At 44.0% G+C, this 22,311-nt stretch overlaps 2 protein-coding genes across 3 annotated transcripts in view; one reads left to right on the top strand and one right to left on the bottom strand.

The window, feature by feature from the left end:
* The window catches only part of VTI1B (vesicle transport through interaction with t-SNAREs 1B), a 23,834-nt gene extending 11,601 nt beyond the window's left edge, over positions 1-12,233 (top strand). The window contains exons 3-6 of the mRNA XM_039533559.1: positions 3,649-3,840; positions 6,593-6,766; positions 9,718-9,779; positions 11,860-12,233. Of these exons, the coding sequence (XP_039389493.1) occupies positions 3,649-3,840; positions 6,593-6,766; positions 9,718-9,779; positions 11,860-11,956 (525 nt within the window). The 3' untranslated portion in view covers positions 11,957-12,233. The remainder of the gene's footprint in view (positions 1-3,648; positions 3,841-6,592; positions 6,767-9,717; positions 9,780-11,859) is intronic.
* ARG2 (arginase 2) overlaps positions 11,995-22,311 on the bottom strand; it is a 27,748-nt gene continuing 17,431 nt past the window's right edge. The window contains exons 3-9 of one of the 2 annotated variants that reach the window (XM_039533557.1): positions 21,827-22,004; positions 19,818-19,977; positions 15,864-15,958; positions 15,585-15,689; positions 14,016-14,152; positions 12,400-12,593; positions 11,995-12,102 (exon numbers count right to left, since the gene is read on the bottom strand). In XM_039533557.1, coding sequence (XP_039389491.1) covers positions 12,058-12,102; positions 12,400-12,593; positions 14,016-14,152; positions 15,585-15,689; positions 15,864-15,958; positions 19,818-19,977; positions 21,827-22,004 — 914 coding nt within the window. In that variant the 3' untranslated portion in view covers positions 11,995-12,057. Of the gene's footprint in view, positions 12,103-12,149; positions 12,594-14,015; positions 14,153-15,584; positions 15,690-15,863; positions 15,959-19,817; positions 19,978-21,826; positions 22,005-22,311 lie in introns of those variants that run through there. The other variant, XM_039533558.1, reaches the window with a different exon arrangement.

Genomic DNA, 22,311 nt, shown 5'->3' with positions numbered 1-22,311 from the left:
ATTTACATCTGAAGTCAAATCTTAACAAAGAGATGTGAAGTAAACAGGAAAGGACCACACAGACATAAACAAGCCACAAGGAATTATCCTGTCTGTGGGGAAAGATGATAAACTTTGGATGTAGTTCTAGAAGGCAAAGAAAACACTCAGGTATCCTGCACCTAGGAATAAGTAAATGGATGGCTTGTCTGCATTCATGAAAGTGGGGTCTCAGCCAGCCTTGGTTGAAAACACTGTGGAAGATTTTGGGTGAAATGAACTTCTTTATACAGGAGGTTAACCTGTTAAGTTTAGTCTTTAGAAAACATGTTATGATTTTGTTTTGTATGTAATCATTTGTTTCCAATATTCTTTCTTACTATCACTTAGGTATATTTAAGGAAAACAAGAATAAGTGCTGTGGTGATAAGTGAGGTACTTGTCCTGAGTTGAAACGTACAAGCTGATGTGTACTGCTGTTTGGTAACAGAACCTGGTAACTCTGAGTATGCAGTGGGTAAGGGGCAGGGAGTACTCTAAGAACTCATGGGGGTTGAGTTGGGTTGGTATATACCTATCACTACCTACACAGAGAGAGAAAAGACTGTGGAGGCCTGGAAGGTAGTGCCTGTGCTGCCAGAGTTCTTGATTTCAGGGAGCTGATCCATAGCGAGCACAGACAAGACTCCTTCGCTCTAAGGCAACGTTTCTCAAATGTGGTCCCATGCGCCCCCAGAGGTTTTTCCTGCAGTCACGACAGCCTCCTGGGCAGAGATGGGGAGGGGACAAAGCAGTGGGGCTAAGGGGGTGGACTTAACTCCCCTTCAGCCTTGGGGATCTACCAATAGGCTTGGTGCTTCAGCCCCCAGCTTCAGCTGTGGGGCTCTTGGCTTCCACCCCCTGGGGTGGCGGGGTTCCATTTTCAGCCCCTCCAGCCATAGGGCTCCAGCTCTGGGCTTCAGCTGGACTGGCCTTACTGGACACCATGGTGGTCAAGAGCTAAGGAGCAGGGTGAGGCTGGGGTGCGACACTGCAGAAGGGAGCTCGGGCAATGTGGGGGAGCAGAGGGGGTGATGGGGAGCCTGGGGGGTAGGTGGGGGCTGGGGAAGGCGACGGGGGAGGCAGTGGGGGCCAGGCACACCAAAATACAGCTGTACATTATTTTTATTATTGAGTCTGCAAAAAAACCCCAAAAAACAACAAATATATTTCCAAATCATTGTAATTTGTGTGTGCATATTTATTTGTTTTTCCTAAAGTTTGTTTAAGTATTTTAGGAAAATTTGTCAGACTGGCCACAAGCAAGAGTTGGTGACCACACTCTGAGGCCACCAAAAGTTTTGTTGTGAAAACCCCAGCTCTAAGGGGAGGTAGTGGTGAGGTGCCTTACAAGCCTGGGTACTCCAGGTACGTCACACTGTCTCCAGGAAGACAGTTGGGCATCAAGCACACCTCTTAAATCTTGGCTTTTTCTTTTTCTTCGGTTCAGCTGTTACAGGGAACTGAATCTCACCAACTATACTAAACTATCTAAATTTATTATTACACTAAAAATTACACTTAATTCTTTATGTAGTTATCTGGCACTACAGTGGAGGAAATCCTGGATCCAAAGATGGATTGGAGTGGTTCACTTCTGTCTGGCACAGTAGGCTGGCAGGAACTGAAGTGCTAGAGGGTGCTGTGCCCCTTATATAGCCTCGCCCTCAGAATGTTTGGAAATGCTGAGGAGGGGGTAGAAGAGGGTGCATGTGCACTCTAATGGGCACTGCTTGGAGAAGATTCTACCATTAGGTAGCACCAGGTGGCACAATACCCATAAGTGTGAATATGCAGAGCCATTCAAAGAAGAACATTGCGATGCAGGATTATTGGGGCAACAGAAGAGGTAAAGCAATGCAAAAATGTCTTTACAGCTTAAAAAAAAAACCAAAAAAAACAAAAAACCCAAACAAATAACACTATAGGCTTAAAATTTCTTCTGCTCCATAATTATGTAATGTTTACCTTTTAAAATTTTATTTCTTTGAGTATACACCTATGTCCCGATACTCTTCCCTGGTGGTTCCCATAGGAACACATACATGTTTTAAACTCCACTTACTGCACCATATAGCTTTGCAGACATAGTGGTCAGTTACACTAGTGCAATAGCTTGCTGTACTAGATATATGGATTGCATATTTCATTCACATTAGCCTTGATGTGCATTGTCCATCACAGGACAATCCAGAAGTTTCTTTTTGACCCCGTATATTTTGAGATAATGTATCATTTGGGTTTTTGTAGTTTTTAAGAATCATGTTTGTTTGAATCTCTGAAGTGACACAGTAGATTTGAAAATCAAACTACTAGAAAAAGTGGTGGATTTGTCATCTCTTGATATCTTCAAATCAAGACTGGAGGATTTTCTGGATGATATGCTTTAGCCAGACACAAGTTATTGGGCTCAATATGGGGTAACAGGGTGAAATAGCATGTGATATACAAGAGGTCAGACAAGATGATCTAATGGTCCTTTCTGGCCTTAAACTATGAATTTCTAGCAACTGCCTTTCTTTCCTGATCCGTCAAAGGATTATTGGTGTAGAGATCCATAAATCTGTATGCTCCCACTCAGGGCTCAAAATAGAGCTGGACACTTTTTTTAATGAAGTATTTTGTTTGACCAGAATGAAATTTTTGTTGACTCTTTTGATTTGCCCAACATTCCAGAAAATTTCTGGTTGAGGGCCCCCCTCCCCCTTTTTAAAAAAAACTTTTCGGAACTGCCAGCAAACTGAAAAATCAGTTATTCACCCAGCTTTAGTCACACGTCCTATTTAGAAATGGTACTGAACCCCTCAGAGTTTAGATCAGGAAGTTTGGTTGATGGCCTGTCGGCTTGTGTAGATGTGATTGGAAACCTAACCTAAACCTAACTGGAAACCTGAACCTGACACCAACCTAAAACAGTTTAAAGAATGTGAAAAAGGACAAAATTACAACTATCAAAATGTTATATAGAAAATCAACCTTATAATTTTGGCTTTAGTTTCTTTCATTGAATCATTCCCCAATCCATGTCGTGTACCAGAGTACACGTGTATACCAGTGTCTTAGTATTCTCTTGTTCTTATTGGGATGGTGAGTAACAATACAAATCAAATTATGGAAGGTATTGATGACATGATACTGACAAGTATGACTTTTTCTCAAAATATTTTCACCTCAAGAAATGAAACCGTAAACTAGAGATCTTAATTCAGAGAATATCTATGATACTGTTATAAAACTGTTGGGACTTAACTTGTTAACTTTTGGACTCTTTTGAGGGAAGACTGTTTAACACAGTACAAACCCTGTGATGTGGGTTGGACAAAATGAGGCCTGTGGAATCATGTAATCTGGTTGTCCCATATGTTTATGTGAAGGTGTGACTTGTGGAGACTCCTGGCCTGCTATGCAGCACTCCACCTTGAGCCAAGCAGCTGCTGGGACGTGTAGACTTGTGTGCTGCTAAACCTCTAATAGATAAGGGCAACTACAATGTCCTCTCTCACAAAATAGGTTCATCCCTTGGACTCCTGTCAAGTTGCAAGTACAGCTTGGGATTGGGCATAGTTTGAATATCCCTCTATATTAGTAAAATGAATGTGGTACTTTTTATAACTACTTTTCTCTTCAAAGCTGCGGGAGATGGAAGAAGAACTGAAATATGCCCCAGTGTCCTTCCGCAACCAAATGATGAACAGAATCCGAACCTACAAGAGAGACCTTGCCATGTTCCAGAGAGAGATTAAAAGCACAGATTTGGGGTTGGGCCCTGGAAGTCGAGGGGACACAAAATACGGAATCTATTCCATGGAAAATGAGCAGAGTGTGAGTGTCAAATAGATATTAACAATATTGTAAAACTCTCGATTGTAATACTGACTTCAGCTGTAGCTAGCTGTGCTAGCTAGTGTTTCTACCTTACCCTCCTTAGTTTCTTAGCTCATATAACCTGGCTGTAAACCTACTCTGCATAAGCTGCATAATAGGGAGTATTGCATGAGAAGAAATTGTACCTGGAACTTTATATATATAAAAAAAAGGCATGTCAACTTGGTAAGAATGAAAGAATAAACTCAAAATAACAAACTTGCTTCTTAAGAGATGCTCAAATAGCATTTGGCTCAATATTTTTTAAAAAACCCTAAAAATAGATTTTAATTAAACATACTAAAATACTTTCTTTAAACATTCCTTTCAGCACAGAAAACACAACTGTAGTAGTGCAGGAAAAAAATTAAATGACCAATTTCATTTTACAGTCAAAGGTGAGTGAAGTGTATATATTTAAATGCACCATGTAGGCTCAATGGTAAAGCTAGCTTTAAAATAATTCTGTTAAATAATCCAGGTACATGTAAGAAGCCATCTATTTAAGTAGCAAATTGATCAGGCCACTCAAAACTTTAAAGTACCAGATTTGTTAGTTTTATTTCTTGTACTGTACAGACAGTTAAAGGCAAAGTATGACTGAACTATAGAGACTGAAATCACCTCCAGTCTTAAAGCTCTGAGGCACATTGATCTGTGTGGGAAGTTTGTGGTGCTGTCCATCCTGCACCTGTCCTGTGGTTGGATTACTTTAGTCTTCGGGATACCTTTCACCAGATCTAAAACTACAGAAGCCAGGAAACTTTGAAGACTGAGGTGCTATCCCTGATTTGTCTGGATATTTCAGCATGAGGCATTTGTTGCCTCCCTTTATAATACCTTCGTACAGGATGGTAGATTAAAGCCTTTATCAAAGTTTAGGAAAATATTCTATTCTGAGGGCCAGTTCGGATCCAAGGTCAGTGAGCCTCTCTCATTCTGACACTTGGGTTACTTATTTGCATGAAAAGAGGCTTTTGGTAGCCCAGGCATTCCATCTGCTGCTGCTTGTTCCCATGTAATCCTCTGATTGTGTGACCTCATAAAAATCTCCACAGCAACCAATTGTGAATACTGCAGATGAAGGAATGACTTAAGGTAGGGATAAAAGGAGCAGATAAAAACAAAGATCCTTTCTTAAGTAAGTGTCCCTTAGTGGCAGAGGGAAGTGAGATTAAAGGAAGGAAAATGTGACAGGTTTATTTCTAACCTTTATTTTAAAACCTTTCACATGTAGCATCCTTAGCTCTAAGATTAACCCTTCAGTTGACTCCTTTTTCATGTCCTTGCTAGGTTTAAGATGATCCTTTTAATCCTATTTTGAATGTACTTTCATTGTGTGTGAACTACCCCAGGCCTCTTTCTATTTAACTACAGCTTGTTTTTTCTTGGCTTCCTAGAGTAGATATTTGTCCCTAAAATCATGCAAGTGATAGGGCACAGGAAATCTTGTTTCCAAAAGAGGTTTTCTAAAGAGAGTACATTTGCTATCCTTGAGTCGCTCTGCTGGATTACCTTTTAGTCCAGTGGTTCCCAAACTTTTCAGCATCATGTCCCCTTTTTAATTTTTGAGAAACCCTCACGCCCCCCACCTCTCGTTTACCATCATCCAACCCTCCCCTGATCCTTGTCCCCTGACCGCCCCCTCCTGGGACCCCACCCCCTATCCAACCCCCCCTACTCCCTGTCTCCTGACTGCCCCGACCCCTATCCACACCCTCACACCCTGACAGACCCCCCGGGACTCCCATGCCTATCAAAACCCACCCCACCCCCCTGCTCCCTGTCTCCTGACCGTCCCCCCCGAACCTCTGCCCCTGTCCAACTGCTCCCTGTCCCCTGACTGCCCCTGGGACCTCCTGCCCCTTATCGAACCTCCACTTCCCACCCCCTTACCAGGCTGCTCAGAGCAGCAGGACTGGCTTAATGGAAAGCCTGGGAGATGGGTGGGCGCAAGGTGCGCTGCCCGTGCGGTGGTGTAACTACAGGGGAGGGGTAACAGGAGGGGAGGGGCCAGGGGCTAGCCTCCTGGGCCAGGAGCTTAAAGGCCAGGCAGCCTCACGCCCTCCTTGGAATTTCTTCACGCCCCCCGGTTTGGGAACCCATGCTTTAGTCCCAGTTTTTGCATTTATTGGAGAGAGATTTCTTCGTAATGTTCTAGCTTGTGGTAATATGCAACAAGCCTATATTACAACAGATACAGATGGTAGTGCTCTGCTCCAGTCCCAGTCTACTTATTTTGAGGGAGTGGGGTACAACTGAGTTTAAGATGGGAAAATCAAATGAACCTAAATTATAAAACCAGCATCTCTTGCTCTGTATTTCAGCCTCTAGCAGTGACTTACTTGCATTTTATGGTTGTGGTTGTTAAGGATGTAAAGGAAATCTGTCTTTAAATCTGGTTTTTGGCTCTTCTAACTTTGTAGTAAGAGTTTGTTCTCTTTCCTCCTCCTTTTACTGTAGTTTGTTATATTTAACTCTAGCTTCCTCCCTATTCTGTAGAAATGTTGCAGGTAAATAATCTATAGTAAGGGCTAATATTACGTAATACAGAGTTGACATACTATATATTGTCAAACATTGATTTGTCTGCTTCTATTAATATAGGTACATGGTCTATAAAGCGATGCGTCTCAATTCTAGAATCGATCAGAAGCCAGTATGTTTCTGCTCCCGTTTAATAACTAAACAGTAAAACCTATTTTTTTAGACTCATTTGCAGTCGCAGAGGGGGTTGCTTCTCCAGGGGACAGAGAGCCTGAACCGAGCCACTCAGAGCATTGACCGTTCACACCGGATTGCTGCAGAGACGGATCAGATAGGTACAGAGATAATCGAGGAACTTGGGGACCAGCGAGAGCAATTGGAACGCACCAAAAGCAGAGTGAGTGTAAAAGCTGTTGGCACTGTAACATAACAGCCTGGCATTAATCTACTGGGAATGGTAGCATCTATGAAGATCTGGGTGCTTTACTTACTGGGTATGAAAGGTGTGATATGGACATCTGGGAAGAAGGAGCAGTTATTAGGGTGGAGGACTGTAGACTGACAAATAAAAAAATTGCCCCCATTTGTTCAGCCTAGCAGTCCATAAATTTCCATCAAAAGAGCACTTTATTCCTGGTAACAAACTGTGAAGTGGAATTTTGAGTTCATTTCAGTTTGGCTTTGAGTCCTGTGCTAGTGACTGCATCCTGTTTAAACACGAGTCATTTTGTCACCCTGACTGTGTGATGCAAATGGAAGAGGCTAAATCCGTGTTTTTTTGTTTGTTTGTTTTCAACCTGACTTCATATGTGGATGAAATGGGCTAGATTACCCAATAGGTCTCTTCCCTGGGGCTAAGGCAGGAACTAGCCTAACAACTAATAATGTAAACTATTAATAGTGGTTTTAAACTATGTAAACTTGTTCTAAAAGTTAGACTTTAAACACTGAAACCTTTCTTTTTTGAGTGAACCATTGTCAACGTGCAGTTCTACTCTGATCCAGTCATTGTGTCCAGGATCTCTGTACCAAATTTGCTCACTTAACAAGCGAAGATGTGTTCTTACCTCTAGTTCTGCAAACTAAGCCTGTGCACAGTTGAGCTTTGGTTATTTCCAAGTAGTATCACTAGTAATGAAGATTCATTAGATCTTTGGCTGCATTTCTGTTGCCTTCAGTAGATTTGCGCAAAAGTAATGGAAACTTGGTAAACCAATATATCGATGCACAAGAACGAACAGAATCCAGCATTGCAACACCTACATTTCTATTTTTAGCATGATGACTTAATCATAGGTCTTCAAGCTGGGAATCACACCTCTAGCTCAAAGTGTACATTTACCTGTCGTCCCAGTTTCATATCAGAGCTTGGATTTAATGTAAGTGACTCCCTCTCCCAGAGTAGGGTTGTCTGTATAGTTCTGTCAGCAGGCCTCTTGAACCAGGTGAAACCAGTGTAGGCTATTTCCTGGGAGGCGAAACTTCAAAAGTTTTACCACCTGAATTGCTTCAGCATTGGGAATTTACAGTCATCACTACCTTCTAACTATAGTTCCGACAGGAACCATCCAGGAATACAATCAATAGCCAGCCTAAAGATGTACAACATTTATAAAGCTGATCCAGTAACCTGAATATTCTGTTTCCGAAACATTGCATCTGTCATAACTACTTTCTTCTGAAGCTAAGAGTTAATGTAGTCCTTTAAGATATACCATCCTATTAAACTTGTTCAAGGAGTTATGCATTTATAGTGTGCTGTTCCCGCTACTGAAATAGTAATAAATACAAGCTCACTTTCTTTTTGCATATGCGCCCTTAACAAAGAGCTGAAGTCTAGAACTGTTTTTAAATGGACTTGTGGACTCTCCTGGACCTATTTGCAACCATGTAAAAAATGGTGCCAAAAGTGGGGACTCTTGGCAGGCAGAATGGTACAGATCTGCCATCACAAATCCTTTTTTACATAGGATCTAGTAGGAGTCATAGCGTTGTTTTGTGTGAAATGAGTGAATTCCACTCATGGAAAAATAACAGGTGCTAGTGTTGGCTTCAACAGGCTGGAACCACATCTTGTTTGCTTTATGATCTGTACACCCTGATTTCTGGGAAAGCACTAGGTGCAAGGAGTGTGGTTTTGAAATCCTAGGCATAAATAGATACATTTACCAAGGGTGCTTGTGAATGTAAATGGAGGGCAAGTGGCATGCACTTCTAAAGTGGCTCTGAGGCTGTCTACATTATGGACCTTATAGCAGCTGCGCCAATGTAAGGTCTCCTGTGCAGCTGCTCTATGCTGGTGGGAGAGAGCTTGCCTGCTGGCATAATTAAACCACCCCCAATGAGAAGCAGGAGATGCTCTCCTGCCACCATGGTGCTGTGCACACCGGCACTTTTGTCCGTGAAACTTACATCAGCCAGGGATATGGTTTTTTTCCACACCTGACTGACGAAAGTGCTAGTGTAAACAAACCCTAGTTTGACTCAATAAGGACAACTGGTCTGATTTCCCTCACAACCCATCTCCACCCACACACCTTGAACTTCTGGAACAGAACTGACCGAAAGTTGTAATGACCACACGTTATGAGTCTCAGGCGCAAACCTGAGTAGTTTATAATGTGACAGCTTTTAAAATATAACCCTAATTTATTTTGCTTGTTTCTTACTAGGTGATTTAGAAACTGCTTGTTGACTGAATAATGTAAAGGGTGTAGTAGATGTGTAACTTTCAACTAATAGATTAACTAATCTCCTTTTCTGCCCATGTATCAAATCTTTCTCTAACCTTTTGTTTCCTCGCTGTCATTCCCAAAATTGTAGCCTCCTCATATTTCACTAATGCTCTATTTATCTTTAATATGGAAGAGGGAGTAAGCTCCCCCCATGACCCTGTTAGGTAGCATCTGACATGATACATTGCTGCTCATAAAGTCCTTCAGCAGTTTTCAGTGGTGGTGTTAGTCTGTTCAAATTGTATGTTATCAGACAACTTACCAAAATCAGTATTTTAGACAAATCATACTATTGCCTTTCTCTGGTCCTAGAGAGGGCATTGACCACACTTAAGCTATCCCTGGCTCGAGTAATCACAAGTGAATATTGACAGGCAACCTCCTATATTATGCAGCTGTTCCTTACCTGAGACCCATCTTCTAGGTGATGCTTAAAGCAACAATGCTGTCTGAGCATTAAGATTAGAGGAAGGTCCTTCTTGAACCCAGATCTGTTTGTGTAATTCATTGTGCCCTCAACCAACTGCTGGCAGACTGGGTCAGAGTACAAGGTTTGACTCTGCCTCATATTTCCCTTCAGAATAAGTGGAAACTAACATGTTTTTCTTTGTAGTTAGTGAACACAAGTGAAAACTTAAGCAAAACGCGTAAGATCCTGCGTTCCATGTCAAAAAGGTGAGTAGTGTGATGAATTTACTTATTTTTTAAAACTTTAAAGCAATGCTAGCCTCCAATAATAACCAATCCCAGACAATTATGTCATTCTTCTAAATCTCAAAGTAGGATACAACCAGAAAACTAATTACTGGGTAGGAATTGCGTCACCCAGTACCCTCTGATAGAACGGTGCAGAAATTTTACAGCACACAAAGGAAATTTAAAATACCATAACAGCTGAACTGCTGGGGGATTTTAGATAGACAAGAGAGAGAGACTGTAGCCCATTTATTTGGGCAAATTTCAGTTACATTCTGTTTAAGTTGTGGAATCTTTCAATACCTACTCAGAGGAATATTAGAGAGACAAGGAGGGGGAGGTAATATCTTTCATTAGATCAACTTCTGTTGGCAAGAGACAAGCTTTGGAGCTACAAAAAGCTCCTTCAGGTCTAGGAAAGGTACTGTGTGTCACAGCTAAAAGCAAAGTGGAAATTAAGGTGTCTGTCTTTCAGGACCTATTTTTTTTTCCTTTGGAATAGTTAAACTTGAGTTCCTGAGTGGCACTCCATTGTTCACTTAATAGACTTCTTAGTCTTAAAACCTTTTCCCATATAGTCTTCCCTACCCTATTCCATTAATCTCTTCTGGAGATCAACACCTTTTTGAGATAAAGGAACAAGCTGACAACTGTATTCATGGGCAGTGTGCACCATACATTTATAGAATGCTCTGTATTTTATCCCCTGCTAACATTGTTTGCTTTTGACAGCTTAAAAAGGCTGCTCACTATGCAGAAGCAATCACCAATGGATGCTTAGTTCTTGTGTCAATTCAGTTACCTTGCACTTACATGTTGCCTAACTACTTAGGTTTGTTGGCTCCTCTGTTCTTACATTATTTTTAATAAGCGCATCAATGATGCATCTCATCAACAATCTGTGCTGTTCATCTTCTATTCTAGAGCAGAACACTAGTGCTAACTGGGGTCCTCAGCACACTCCATTAACTTTCTTCCATATTGAAATTGACCAGTTTTCTTAACCTAACAAATCAGCCTACTGATTTGGTTTTTAGGCTGGAGGGTGGTTTGGATTTTTGGGGGTGGGGCTGAAGACTCTTTCCCTTATGTCCATGAGAACAACTTTTTAACCTGCTACTGAATTACAGCTTGCCACTAGTAATTCTTCTAAAGGGTACAATATGGCTACCCTCTGCAATGGGAGTTCTTGATGACCTGCTTTCATCATCTCTGTAAACTGTACTTGGCATGAACTTTTTAGTGACCATAATAACAAATGAATATTTTGGGGAAAGCATTGGTAGAAGTGTATGCTGTAGTTCAAAAGGAATTATGTTGGGGAACTTTATGGCCTTTTGTTACACAAGTCAGATTAGCTTATCACAATGCTCCCTGCTAGCCTTGGACTCTATAGATACTGCAAGACTGCTAAAATGGTCTTTGACTAAAGATATTAGAGGATACTCTTGTAAAATGGGTTGCTGTTCAAAGGCCAATACACTGAGTAGTAGTGGCTTATGCTGTTTCAAATAATTGCACAATAATGTGGTCTTGGCATTAGATCCTACTTGGGGATCTCTACTCCCAAGAAATAACTGACTTAATGAGTGAACATGAGGTAGTCTTGTCCATCTTACAGTGAGAAATATCCACTAGCTGGGGTGGATGGAGAGGGGGTAAAGAGAATGCTGCACTACTGCAAGTAGTGAAATGGAGAATGTAAACAGAAGTCCCAGAGAACTGTTGGAAAGCTGTGTTTAGTGGAGGAAGCACTGCTTAGTCCCTTCTTCCTCCTTTGAGAACTATGTGAATAATTCTCCACAGCAGAAGCATTCTAAGCTTAATGACAAGTAAAGGCTAAATCAACTTTTGGTAACTTAAGTAAGAAACAAATTTTGGCCATTAGTTTCTCAAAAGAAAGCTTAAGTTTCATTGGAAGGATCTAAGCTGGAGTGGTTGCATAAAGAATGTTTTTAAACCAGACTGGAGCTTATGCAGTAGGATAGTCCTACAATTCCTCAAGACCCAAGTATGAGCCCTAGCCATCATGATCCTAAATTCCCTTTTCTTTTTCTAGAGTTATGACTAACAAGTTGCTGCTGTCTGTCATCATCATCCTGGAACTAGCCATCCTAGGAGGTGTGGTCTACTACAAGTTCTTCCGAAAGAGCTGAGCTTGCACAGCCCAGATTGGTGTTCCCCTTTGTGTCTCAAGGATTATGCATGGACATAAATGAGAAACTGGGTGGCATAGCTGCAGAAGTGGATGAGATGTCTATTCCAGTTGAAAGTCCTCTGGTTGAGCTGTCAGGTACTGACTCTAGAAAGACATGGCAGTCAAAGAAAATGCAAAGACTAAGACTGAAGTAATGGTAATAGACAGTAATAAGTATTTTACTTGTCTAAATTGACATACTTCTAATTGACTAAATGAATAAAACTTATACATCATATAGTAGTTATTGATCAAATGAAGAAAACTAGTCTCTTAAAAAAAAGAGTAAAACACTCCAAGTGTTTCACAGAGCCATTAATCTAGTCACTCAAGTGCCTCAGGAGAGCCCCGGAATGCCCAATGTGAAGTGTCTTCCACCACCTGGGGGTCCTAAATCCTCACTTGCTCTTCACTGTCTGATTCATCTGGTGAATTAGGTGTTGGGAGTTCATCAAAAACAGTATGTGCTCCTTCTCTTGTGTGCCCAAAGCACGTTGCTAGCACATCCACTGCAAGACTGGCTGTAGCGTTCACTTCCTCCTGCGAGGCTCCAAGCAATGGGTTTACTTCAACCAGGTCCACAGCTGAAAGCAATCCTGAGGGAAAAAAGTAACAACCCATCAAATAGCAGGAACAGAAGTCCAGCAAGATACACACCCAGAACCATGGCAGCATGAATTCTACTAGTCACCAAGTAGCTCAAGTGCATATCCCCACCCTTGCACTTTAACACACCCTGGGAAAAGGTAAGTCTATCCCCAAGTGCTAGAATTCCAACCACAGTGCTGTCTGTGGATCTTACTCAAAGGCTGCTTCTGGCTAGCAGATGTGAATATTGAACCTGTTTGAATAACAGAACGGGGAGGCCCCTGGGGCCTCTCACATGTTATTGGAGGTAGTACTAGTCTACATTATGACCAGCACCTGTACCACCTCCACGCTTTCCCAAACAGCAGTACAGAGATTATACAGCAATGAAACAAACAGTGAGAACTGTCTATAAATAGAGCTGCTGCACCTATCTGGCTGTAGACTCAAGAAAGCAATGCCTCTTTACATTCTAAAACATCTTACAACCACAAAAGTGGAAGTTTAAAATGAGGAAAAGATTTGTTCAGCTTCTCTTCCTCCAAAAGTGGCTATTGGCATTTCAGCTATGCTTTTGGAGTTTGAACTGAACCACTGATTCCCATAATATCTAGCAGTTATACAGCAGAGGTCTTAGTCTAGTAAAATAGCACTGGCTGCTTTGTCCACCTAATATTGAGCCTGTCACTTAGGTTCAACACTGCTCCAGATCTGTCCAGAACACAGTATATGAGCACATCTAGATGGAGAGTTAAGATTGTCAAACAAGGAACAGTAACAATCCCTTGTGAGCAAAGGTCCTGTCTAAAGTGAGATGTTCTCACCCCATTCTGAAAAGCTTATGGTACCTTTAAAACTTGCTAAAACAAGACTCTCAGCTATGCACATTTAACAAGACTGGTGTTGTGGGATAGAACAAGTATGTCACGTTCATGGAAGCAAGAGTGATCAGTGTATTGTCAGGGGCTGACTACCAGCTTAGCATGTTTTTTTTCCCTAGTGGAAGCTTGAACCTTGGTTTTAGGATAACTTGCAAGCTAAGGGACAGATTTTTTAGAATTGGGTATGTACAAAATAGGTGTAACCATTTTTAATATGCAGTTACCACACTTATGCAAAAAAAGGAATATTGATGTAAAACTGGTCATTCATGTATGTGTCAAGTTCTGAAAGTCTAGCCCCATCTATTCATTGCCAAATAAAGCAGGGACCTATAGCATTCTGATCTACTGTCCCATGCCCTTTCAAAATCATTGATGTAAAGTTTACTACTTGTCAGTCTGGTTATCGAGAAACAACTTGAAATGCATATCTGGTTTAAGGTGGCCTGTTAATGTCTCAAATAACTTCTTGTAAAGAGAGAACTAGCTCTTGGTTAAGAGGCTTGTGTGATAATTGGGTTTAATCAAACACTGCTGGTTGATTTCTACCTGTATTGTGTATTTCCTCCGTAATGTACATGCCTTCCCGATATGTTAATCCACCTAAAACAGGCGTCCCTGTTGCTGGAGCCAGTGAAGGATCAAAAGCATCAATGTCAAAGCTCAGATGAATTGGTCTTTGTCTCCTGCAGAAAAATAAAAGTGGTGGCTTGATATTTTGCTATCATGTATGTGGTCAGGACCCAATATACTTTACAGCACAATAGAACCAAGTTCTTATTTTCACTTTCCCATTGTTTAAAAACTAATGAAATCATTCAAGTGTTTCTTTATGCTGTAAACTTGTACTTGGGCTCCTACAGGGCTGTCCAGGCATGCCATGTTCAAAAAACTTCCCAAAGCAGAGTTTCTCTTTCTCTCTCACCCTCCTTAAAGCATGTGCCAGGAAAGGGGGAAGCTTGTCACTTCACCAGTACATCATCTGTTCCACTGCCTCTGCACAGCAAAGGTAGCAGCTCTGGCACCCCGCTCCATGGAACAGTGCAGAAAGCATTAGTGCAATCTTGGGGGGGATACTAGAAAGCAAACAGCAGCTGCCTGTACCAAAAGTACTGAGTTCCAGGGCATCTTGTAAGCCCTGAGGCCATGATTAAGATGAATGGGACAAGTCATCTCCCTTACAACTCTAGTTTCAAACTGGCTGCAGACTTGCATTAGTGCAGCAGTTAACTCTGAAAACATTTAACCAGGACGACTTTCCAACCCATAAGGGCTTAAAAAAATACCTTGAATGAAGAGGGAGATTCAGGACCAGAGAGGTGGTATTATGAGCTACCTAAACTCTATGGTTACTATATGTCTAAGGCCATGGCTACAGTTGCAAATTTGCAGCACTGCAGCAGGGTATGAAAACACACCCTCTCCAGCACTGCAAAGCGCCAGTGTGGTCAAAGCCCCAGCGCTGGGAGCGCAGCACGTTATTCCCCACAGGGAGGTGGAGTACGGACAGCGCTGGGAGAGCTCTCTCCCAGCGCTGGCGCTTTGACTACACTTAGCGCTTCAAAGCGCTGCCGCGGCAGCGCTTTGAAGTGCAAATATAGCCATAGCCTGAGCTGCATCAAATGGTGCAGACTTAACCTTTTCCTCAAACTTTAGTAGTCAGGTTCTGGATTCTTCAAGATGTGGATGAAGGAGGCACTTGAGTCCATCTCACATTTGTAGCAGCTAACAGTTGTTATAGTAGGGCTGTTCCAGATCCAGTGTGAAGTAGTTTCATTGTAATGTCAGCAAAGAGCCCAAGGATTAAAATCAACACTTCAGTCTTGAAGCATACTTATTGGAAGTTTGCACAGCGGCTAGGTGTGCTGTGCTTATGCTGTGGATCGGACTGTCACTCAGCTACATTTCACCAACAGTAACTGAGCACTCCCTTTCCTTTTAAATCATGTACAGAAAGCAGAGAAAGATGTGTGCTGATACTCAATGGTGGTGTGGAAAGTAATACTTCAGACTTGCATGGGTTATCAGAGATTCTCTAACACGTTAACAGCTTACAATTCAGGAACTTAGGTTTTGTCTGACACGAGTAGTTTCTGTTCATCTTCAGTGACAACTTACCTGCTCATTAGTTGTTCAAATGTCCTTTCCATAACTTTCTGGATTCCAAGGCGATCAATATCTCTCATTGAGTAATACTGAATGTCATAGTTCTTCAAAATATAGCTGTTGAAAGAAAATTTTAAAATTTGCTTGCTTTTGGCTAAAACGTTTAGTACTTTAAACCTTAAACCCCTCACAACCAGCCCACGCCATTTAAATATGTAGCACAAGCAAACATGCAGCTCAGACTTCACCACTAAGAAAAAGCTCTCCCCTCCACAGTGGTCTTGCACTTACTGTTCAGCAGGATCCACATCCCTCAGACCAATGTAGACAATATCAGATGTTGAGAGGCAGGGCTTTAGCCAGGAAAAGCCAGGAAGCAGTGGCATCTGCAAGCAGAGAATGGTGGTATATAGCTATGAAGCGACTTCTAGTGGCAGCTGTTTAACAAACTTCCAGTTCACAATGGAAATAATTTTAGGGACTTGTTAAAGTTTTGACACTCACTTCCTCATGCTACCCTCTCTCTGCCCAGAGTGAAATCATCCTGGGGACAGAAAAGCAAGGTCTAATAGATTGGAAACCGGAAATCTTGATTTAGCCCTAACAATCTCAACCTTGTCCCTTTCATACTATGTTCTAAAGCAAACAGCATTTAAGGAACATAACATTAAAAAAATAATGAAGTAGCTAGTATTGTCTTACGCTGCTGGCTGCCTAGCAGTGTAGGGAAAGCATAGAATAGGGGGCTGGTTCTAGTCCTGCTTTAACAATAACTTGCTCTATCATTGATCACATCACTTAACCTTTCTCCCTCAGTTATAGCCATTTCACAGATGGGTACAAGTGCTTGACAAAAGATATCTTTAAGGCACTTAAGATCTATGCACAAGAGGCACTACAAGGTCATATAACTATGTACATGAGACTGTACCATCAAGGTAGAATCAGCTCAACAGTGTGGAACACCTCCTCCGAAGTTGCATGCTATGAAATGCCTTTGGTAACCTCACATTAATGGAAGTTGAGCTAGAAAGCAGACTTCCTAGGGAGTAAAACTGTGGCAGCAAGTGCCAATAGAGGAGAGGTCCAACTAGGGTCAACTTCAGTGACAAAGCAATTGTGTCAATAATGAGATTCCCTCATCCAGTTCTGGTAAACCCTTCCACTGAGTGAGAATAACGGATGGGCAAGGCCTTTGTACTACAGGGGGCTGAAAATGGCTACTCCTTTGCACCTTTCATACAAGGATGCAAATAAGTTGCAAAAGGGGGGGGGGGGAGAATCAACATTATCCCCATTTTACTGATTGTGAAACTAGGTTCTGTTACAGCTCTCACCATAGTAACTGAGCACCTCAACCATTAGTGAATGTATCCTCCTGTGCAGCAGGGAAATTAGTTCTATTTCACAGATGAGAACTAAGACATACAGAGAAAGTAACTTAAGGGCATGCCAGGATTCTGAGAAATTAACTCAGATCTCTCAAGTTCCAGCCCACTGTCTGTCCCTGAAGTTTTCCCACCCCCAATCACAGTTAGTGATTAGAGCACAGTGTCTCAGCAATGCAATGACAGATTGGAATTGAATCCCAGCTCCGACTCAAAATATGGGACTAATTCCTCAACAGCACGTTCACCTGGATGGACGGACAGACAGACAAGGGTAACACGAAATTTGTGGCACTTGCAGTGGAATTTATGTGGCTGGGCTGCAGAAGTAGCAACAGCAAAGTTTTTCTCTGTAAATAACTGGCAAAGGCTGATGTGAAGAACATGGGAAATCTTTTTATAAACAGCATGTTCTAGGTCAGAGTCTCAAACTCAAATGACCACGAAGACCACATGAGGACTAGTACATTGGCCCAAGGGCCGCATTACTGACACCTCCCCCCCACCGCCCTGGGCCCTGCCCCCACTCCACCCCTTCCATGAAGCCCCGCCCCTGCCCCACCTCTAGTGCAGACTATCTTGCCCAATTCCAGTGGGGGTGGGGATGCTTGAACACGCAAGGAAAGGCTAAGGTTTAGGGAAGACACTATACATACAGGTCTGTTTTAACCCTTTTCCTCTCATGGTCCTATGGATATGTACTTTGAAGAGGCTGTTCAGTATAAAAAAAATGCATTGGATACTGATCACAGAAAGTCTAGAGTAGGGGTCAAACCCAGCTTGGACCTGCTGGTAAACAGGAGTGTAGCGATCTGGAGACCCAGTCTAAGAGGGGGGTGAACTGCAGATTCCACCCTGAGCAAAGTACCAGCACCAGCCTGCCACTGGGAGAGAGGGTGTCCATGGAGAGGCAGCCTGTGAGGAGCCAAACATACAGCTCACGCTGAGTCACAATTGCTGACATCACAAAGTCAGTGACCTAATAGACTAAGCCCAGGATTGGAAGCTAGGAATCCTCTGCAACTATGAGGATGTGACCTTGGGCAAGACAGCATGTGTAAGACATTACTACCTACTTTAAAGGGGAGGCGGGGACTAGTCTGTGTACAGCACTTTGAAAAGGTTGTGTAGTAATACAGCTAGAAGAGTAGAACCAGAGTATCCTTCATGCTTCTGGGTGATCGGTCTGAGTGAAGGGGGACCCAGCAAGAGCTACACGAGTTAGGAAGGAGAGGTAAGCTCTCCTCTCCCAGCTATCAGTACAGTTTATCTATTAAACAAGTACAAATAAAAGATCTGTTCATGCATAATCCTTCTCTGGTCATTCAGATGTACAAAAGCCAAGCCACTGAACTTTCACTTACAGGCTGCTACTGATTAACAATGATTAAGGTGCCACAAAGACTCCTTGTTTTTATATAGAGACTAACAAATTTATTTGGGCATAATCTTCTGTGGGCTAAAACCCACTTCATTGGATGCCTGGAGTGGAACATATAGTAGGGAGGTATAAATACACAGCCTATGAAGAGATGGGAGTTGCCTTAGTAAGTGGTGGGTCAGTGCTAATGAGCTCACTTCCATCTTAATTGATGCTCCTTGGAGATTTCCAATGCACAAGCAGAGCTAGTTTAGCTTGCAGAATCTGCTGGGAGTTCAGCTCAGGGTGGTTTAGCTGCATAATTTCCTTCCCATTGTGTGTAATGCCACACTGAACACTTGTTTCAAACAGTTAAATCCTCCCTTTAGAAACAGCCTGATGCATAAGCAGCACGTAGCCAGTATGTGCTGAATACACATACTGACAAAGTAGGATCTGTGAAGAGAGTTCAGCTGCCATTCTCAACCTGCAGGCGGTGACCCTCTCCCATTCTCTAACCAGGAGCCTAGGCTGAAGCAGACATGCTCACTTCTAATTAGGTCCCTGCTGCAGATGCCACAGACACTGTACTGGTTACCATGGCAGCTCCTACAGTATGCTACAGGAACCTGTACGAGGGCTTCCAGGCTGCAGTCAAGGCAGAGTGGTTATTAAATGCCCTAGGTGCACCAATATCAAGCCTCTTTTCTGACTGCTGCGGAAGCAGGCCACTCTTCTTGTGCCTTTAAAGAGAACGGTCATCAGCCAGGGCACTTTGCCAAGCAGGCTACAAGCAGCCCTGAGCTGTAACATTTACTAGAATGTCTAGTGCTAGAGCAGTGCATCAGGACAGCCCATGCAGGACCTGCCCCCGGACAGGCCTCAAGGTGGTCAAAATATGGCACAGTTCCAAATATAGATGTACAAGGGGAGTGTAAAAGGCATATAAGCTATACAGGGATGAGCTTGGCACAGCTCCTACAGGCTCAGACAGGGGAGGCTCCCTTTTTGGCTCACCCGGCAGAACTGCTGCCTGCGCACTACAACAGTCTCTGTGTATTGGCTACCAGAATATGCAGGTTCCACACAGTGGCCAGTTGCTGGACTGGAGCCTTTGCTGATGCATTAGGTCTGTTTTAGCACAGGAGACTGAGTGGCAATGGGACACGAAGCCTCTCACTTCAAATCCAGATCAAGCAACTTAGGTGACATGGGCTGATGCTCTCCATCCAGTTCCTAGCACAAAATCCACTAGCACCCCGGCAGTAAGTGCCCCCTAGGTGGCAGTATCTACAAAGAGGCCAAGAGCTGAATAAGCAATGTCTCAGCACTAGCAGATTATAGACATAGGATGCCTGTAACTTTATCTTATCTAGGGGATAAATGGGAGATCAGCCTCAGGGGCAGATAAGCCAGCACCTTTCACCAGAACTGAAATTAAACAGTGCACTGTACAGTCACCTCCCCCTCTCCCCAACAAAACCTAGAGCCACTTACTTTATCCTGGAGCTCTCTTAACAGAAATGAGACTGGCTGTCCATGGAGGTTTCCAGATTGAGTTGTGAGAGGGGTGTTGATATCGGCGTGTGCATCCACCCAGATCACACAGAGGTGAGGGCACTGCCGTGTGTGGCCAGTGATGGAACCAAGCGCCAAGCTGAAAAAGTACATAAAAAAAGTATGTCCTACTGAACAATTGCAGGGGCTATGATAAGTGAGGTTACCACATTTCAAATGTCGGATATTTGCATTGCAGCATCTCATCCCAGTGAGACCTGCCATCACCACACGAACATCGGTGTGACGTTTATCACTAGGCATCATGATTCTGCATTAGCTCACAGGAGACTGGGCTACCTTTCATAAAACTCTGCAGGAGTATACTAGTACTGGGATATGGGGGCAGGGCTTTGCTTTCTTTTCCTTCCTTCAGGCTCTCTTACCAAGAGCCCTCCCACCTCCCTAGCCTTCACCTGTCCCAGGTCCAGAGGAGCATCAACAGAACCCATCTCATCCCTACCTAGCAGGCTCATCTTGCACAGTCACCAACCGAACTCTCTGCTGCCTCCCTATTGTTCGCTGCAGTCATTTTGCCTCATTTCGACACAGCCCACCTCCTCCCCACTGTTCCCAGTCTGAGGGCGGAGACAGAAGAGGGATGTGACATTTGGAGGAGGGGACAGAAGAAGAGGATACACTAGGGGTGGGCAAACTTTTTGGGCTGAGGGCCACATCTGGTTTCCAAAATTATATGGAGGGCCAGGTAGGGGAGGCTGTGCCTCCCAAAACAGCCAGGTGTGGCCTGGCCTGGCCCCGCCCCCTATCTGACCTCCCCCTGCTTCTCACCCCAACAGCTCCCCCGCGACTCCTGCCCATCCACACCCCCTGCTCCCTGTCCCCTGACCTCCCCCCCGGGACTCCTGCTCCACCCAGCCCCCCTCTGTTCCCTGTCCTCAGAGTCCCCGGACCCCCCGCCACCCCATCCAACCCCCTCTCCTTCCTGAATGCCCCCTGGGGATCCCTGCCCCCATTCAACCCCCCCCGTTCCCTGCCCTCTGACTGCCCCACTCTCTTATCCACCCTCCTGCCCTCTTAACCTCCTCCCCCCCCCCAAACTCCTCTGCCCTCCATCCAACCCCTCCGCTCCCTGCCCCCTTACCACACTGCCTGGAGCGCTGGTGGCTGGTGGCACTACAGCCGCACTGCCCAGAGCACCAGGACAGGCAGCCACGTTGCCCAGCTGGAGCCAGCCACGCCACCACGCAGCACAGAGCACCGGGTCAGGCCCCAGCTCTGCAGCTGTGCTGCCCAGCAAGAGCTCGCAGCCCCGCCGCCCAGAGCACTGCACCTCAGCGGGGTGAGCTGAGGCTGTGGGGGAGGAGGGACAGCAGGGGAGGGGCCGGGCAGGAGGGTCCCGTGAGCCAGATGTGGCCTGTGGGTGGTAGTTTGCCCACCTCTGGGATACACGGAGGTAGACTTAGGACTCACTCTCTAATCAGAGGGCTCCCTAGCCCCTTTCCCAAAATCCTTTAGGAACTAGCTGATCCCCAAAGAGTTACACACCCATCCTAAGGTCCACAAAAGTCAACACGGGTGAAACAAACCATATGAATTCCCTCAAAAAGGGGCAGCTTCATTAGTTTTTAATACTTGCAGCTTCCAGAAGAATTTGGAAACAAGTCGCCGCTGTCTGTTACTTTCTAAGATCACTTTTTTATTCTGCTGGTTCATGGAGTCACAGAATTAAAGACAAAACAAATGTTATGTCCCCACATGGTACTGCCAGGAAAGGAGAAAGGGGCCTGGGAGTAGCAGACACTCACAGCATTATCATCACACAAGCAGCTTTGACACTCTCCTAATCTGTGCCTCGCAGCGCTTCCATGGCCCCAGACCCCTCGTCCTTTCATCTCAGTTTTGATTTACACCAACAAAAGGAGATACTCCACCTCACACAGCTTACGGTCAATCTGTGGCATCCACCACTTTCATCCGGCTTGACTCACCTATGGTCACCTCCCATAGTTACACAGCTATGTCCAGCAGCCACTGCTCCGCTCACAGCGTCAGCCAGCACCTGGCTGGCTAATCCCACAGAGCGTGGGTATTTGACCAGGTTGTTGTACAGCTCGTCATTGGGCACTTGAGTGAAACTCAGATCTCCAAAGTCGTACACTCGGCAACCTGGTAACACACAGCAGCAAAAGGTTAAGTCTGGATTCAAGTACCCCCAAAGGCATTCTCAATACACTCCCAGTGACTGGGTTACACCAAAAGAAAAAGGTGCTCCCCAGCAACTATTAGGAGACTGCCCTACCAGGCACCCCCCCGCAACTTACTACATCAACAGCACTGATTCAGCCATTAGGAAGAGAACTCTGAAATTCCCAGCCAGATCTGGCTGGAGTTAAGTGTGTTACACAGAAAAACCTCCTTGGGGCTCCCATCCCACTGGGCAGAGCAGAACACAGCAACAGAGCTATGGGATTCT

The sequence above is a fragment of the Mauremys reevesii genome, linkage group 4, assembly GCF_016161935.1.
Source record: "Mauremys reevesii isolate NIE-2019 linkage group 4, ASM1616193v1, whole genome shotgun sequence".
Lineage (NCBI taxonomy): Eukaryota > Metazoa > Chordata > Testudines > Geoemydidae > Mauremys > Mauremys reevesii.
This window is presented reverse-complemented; position numbering and strand designations above follow the sequence as displayed.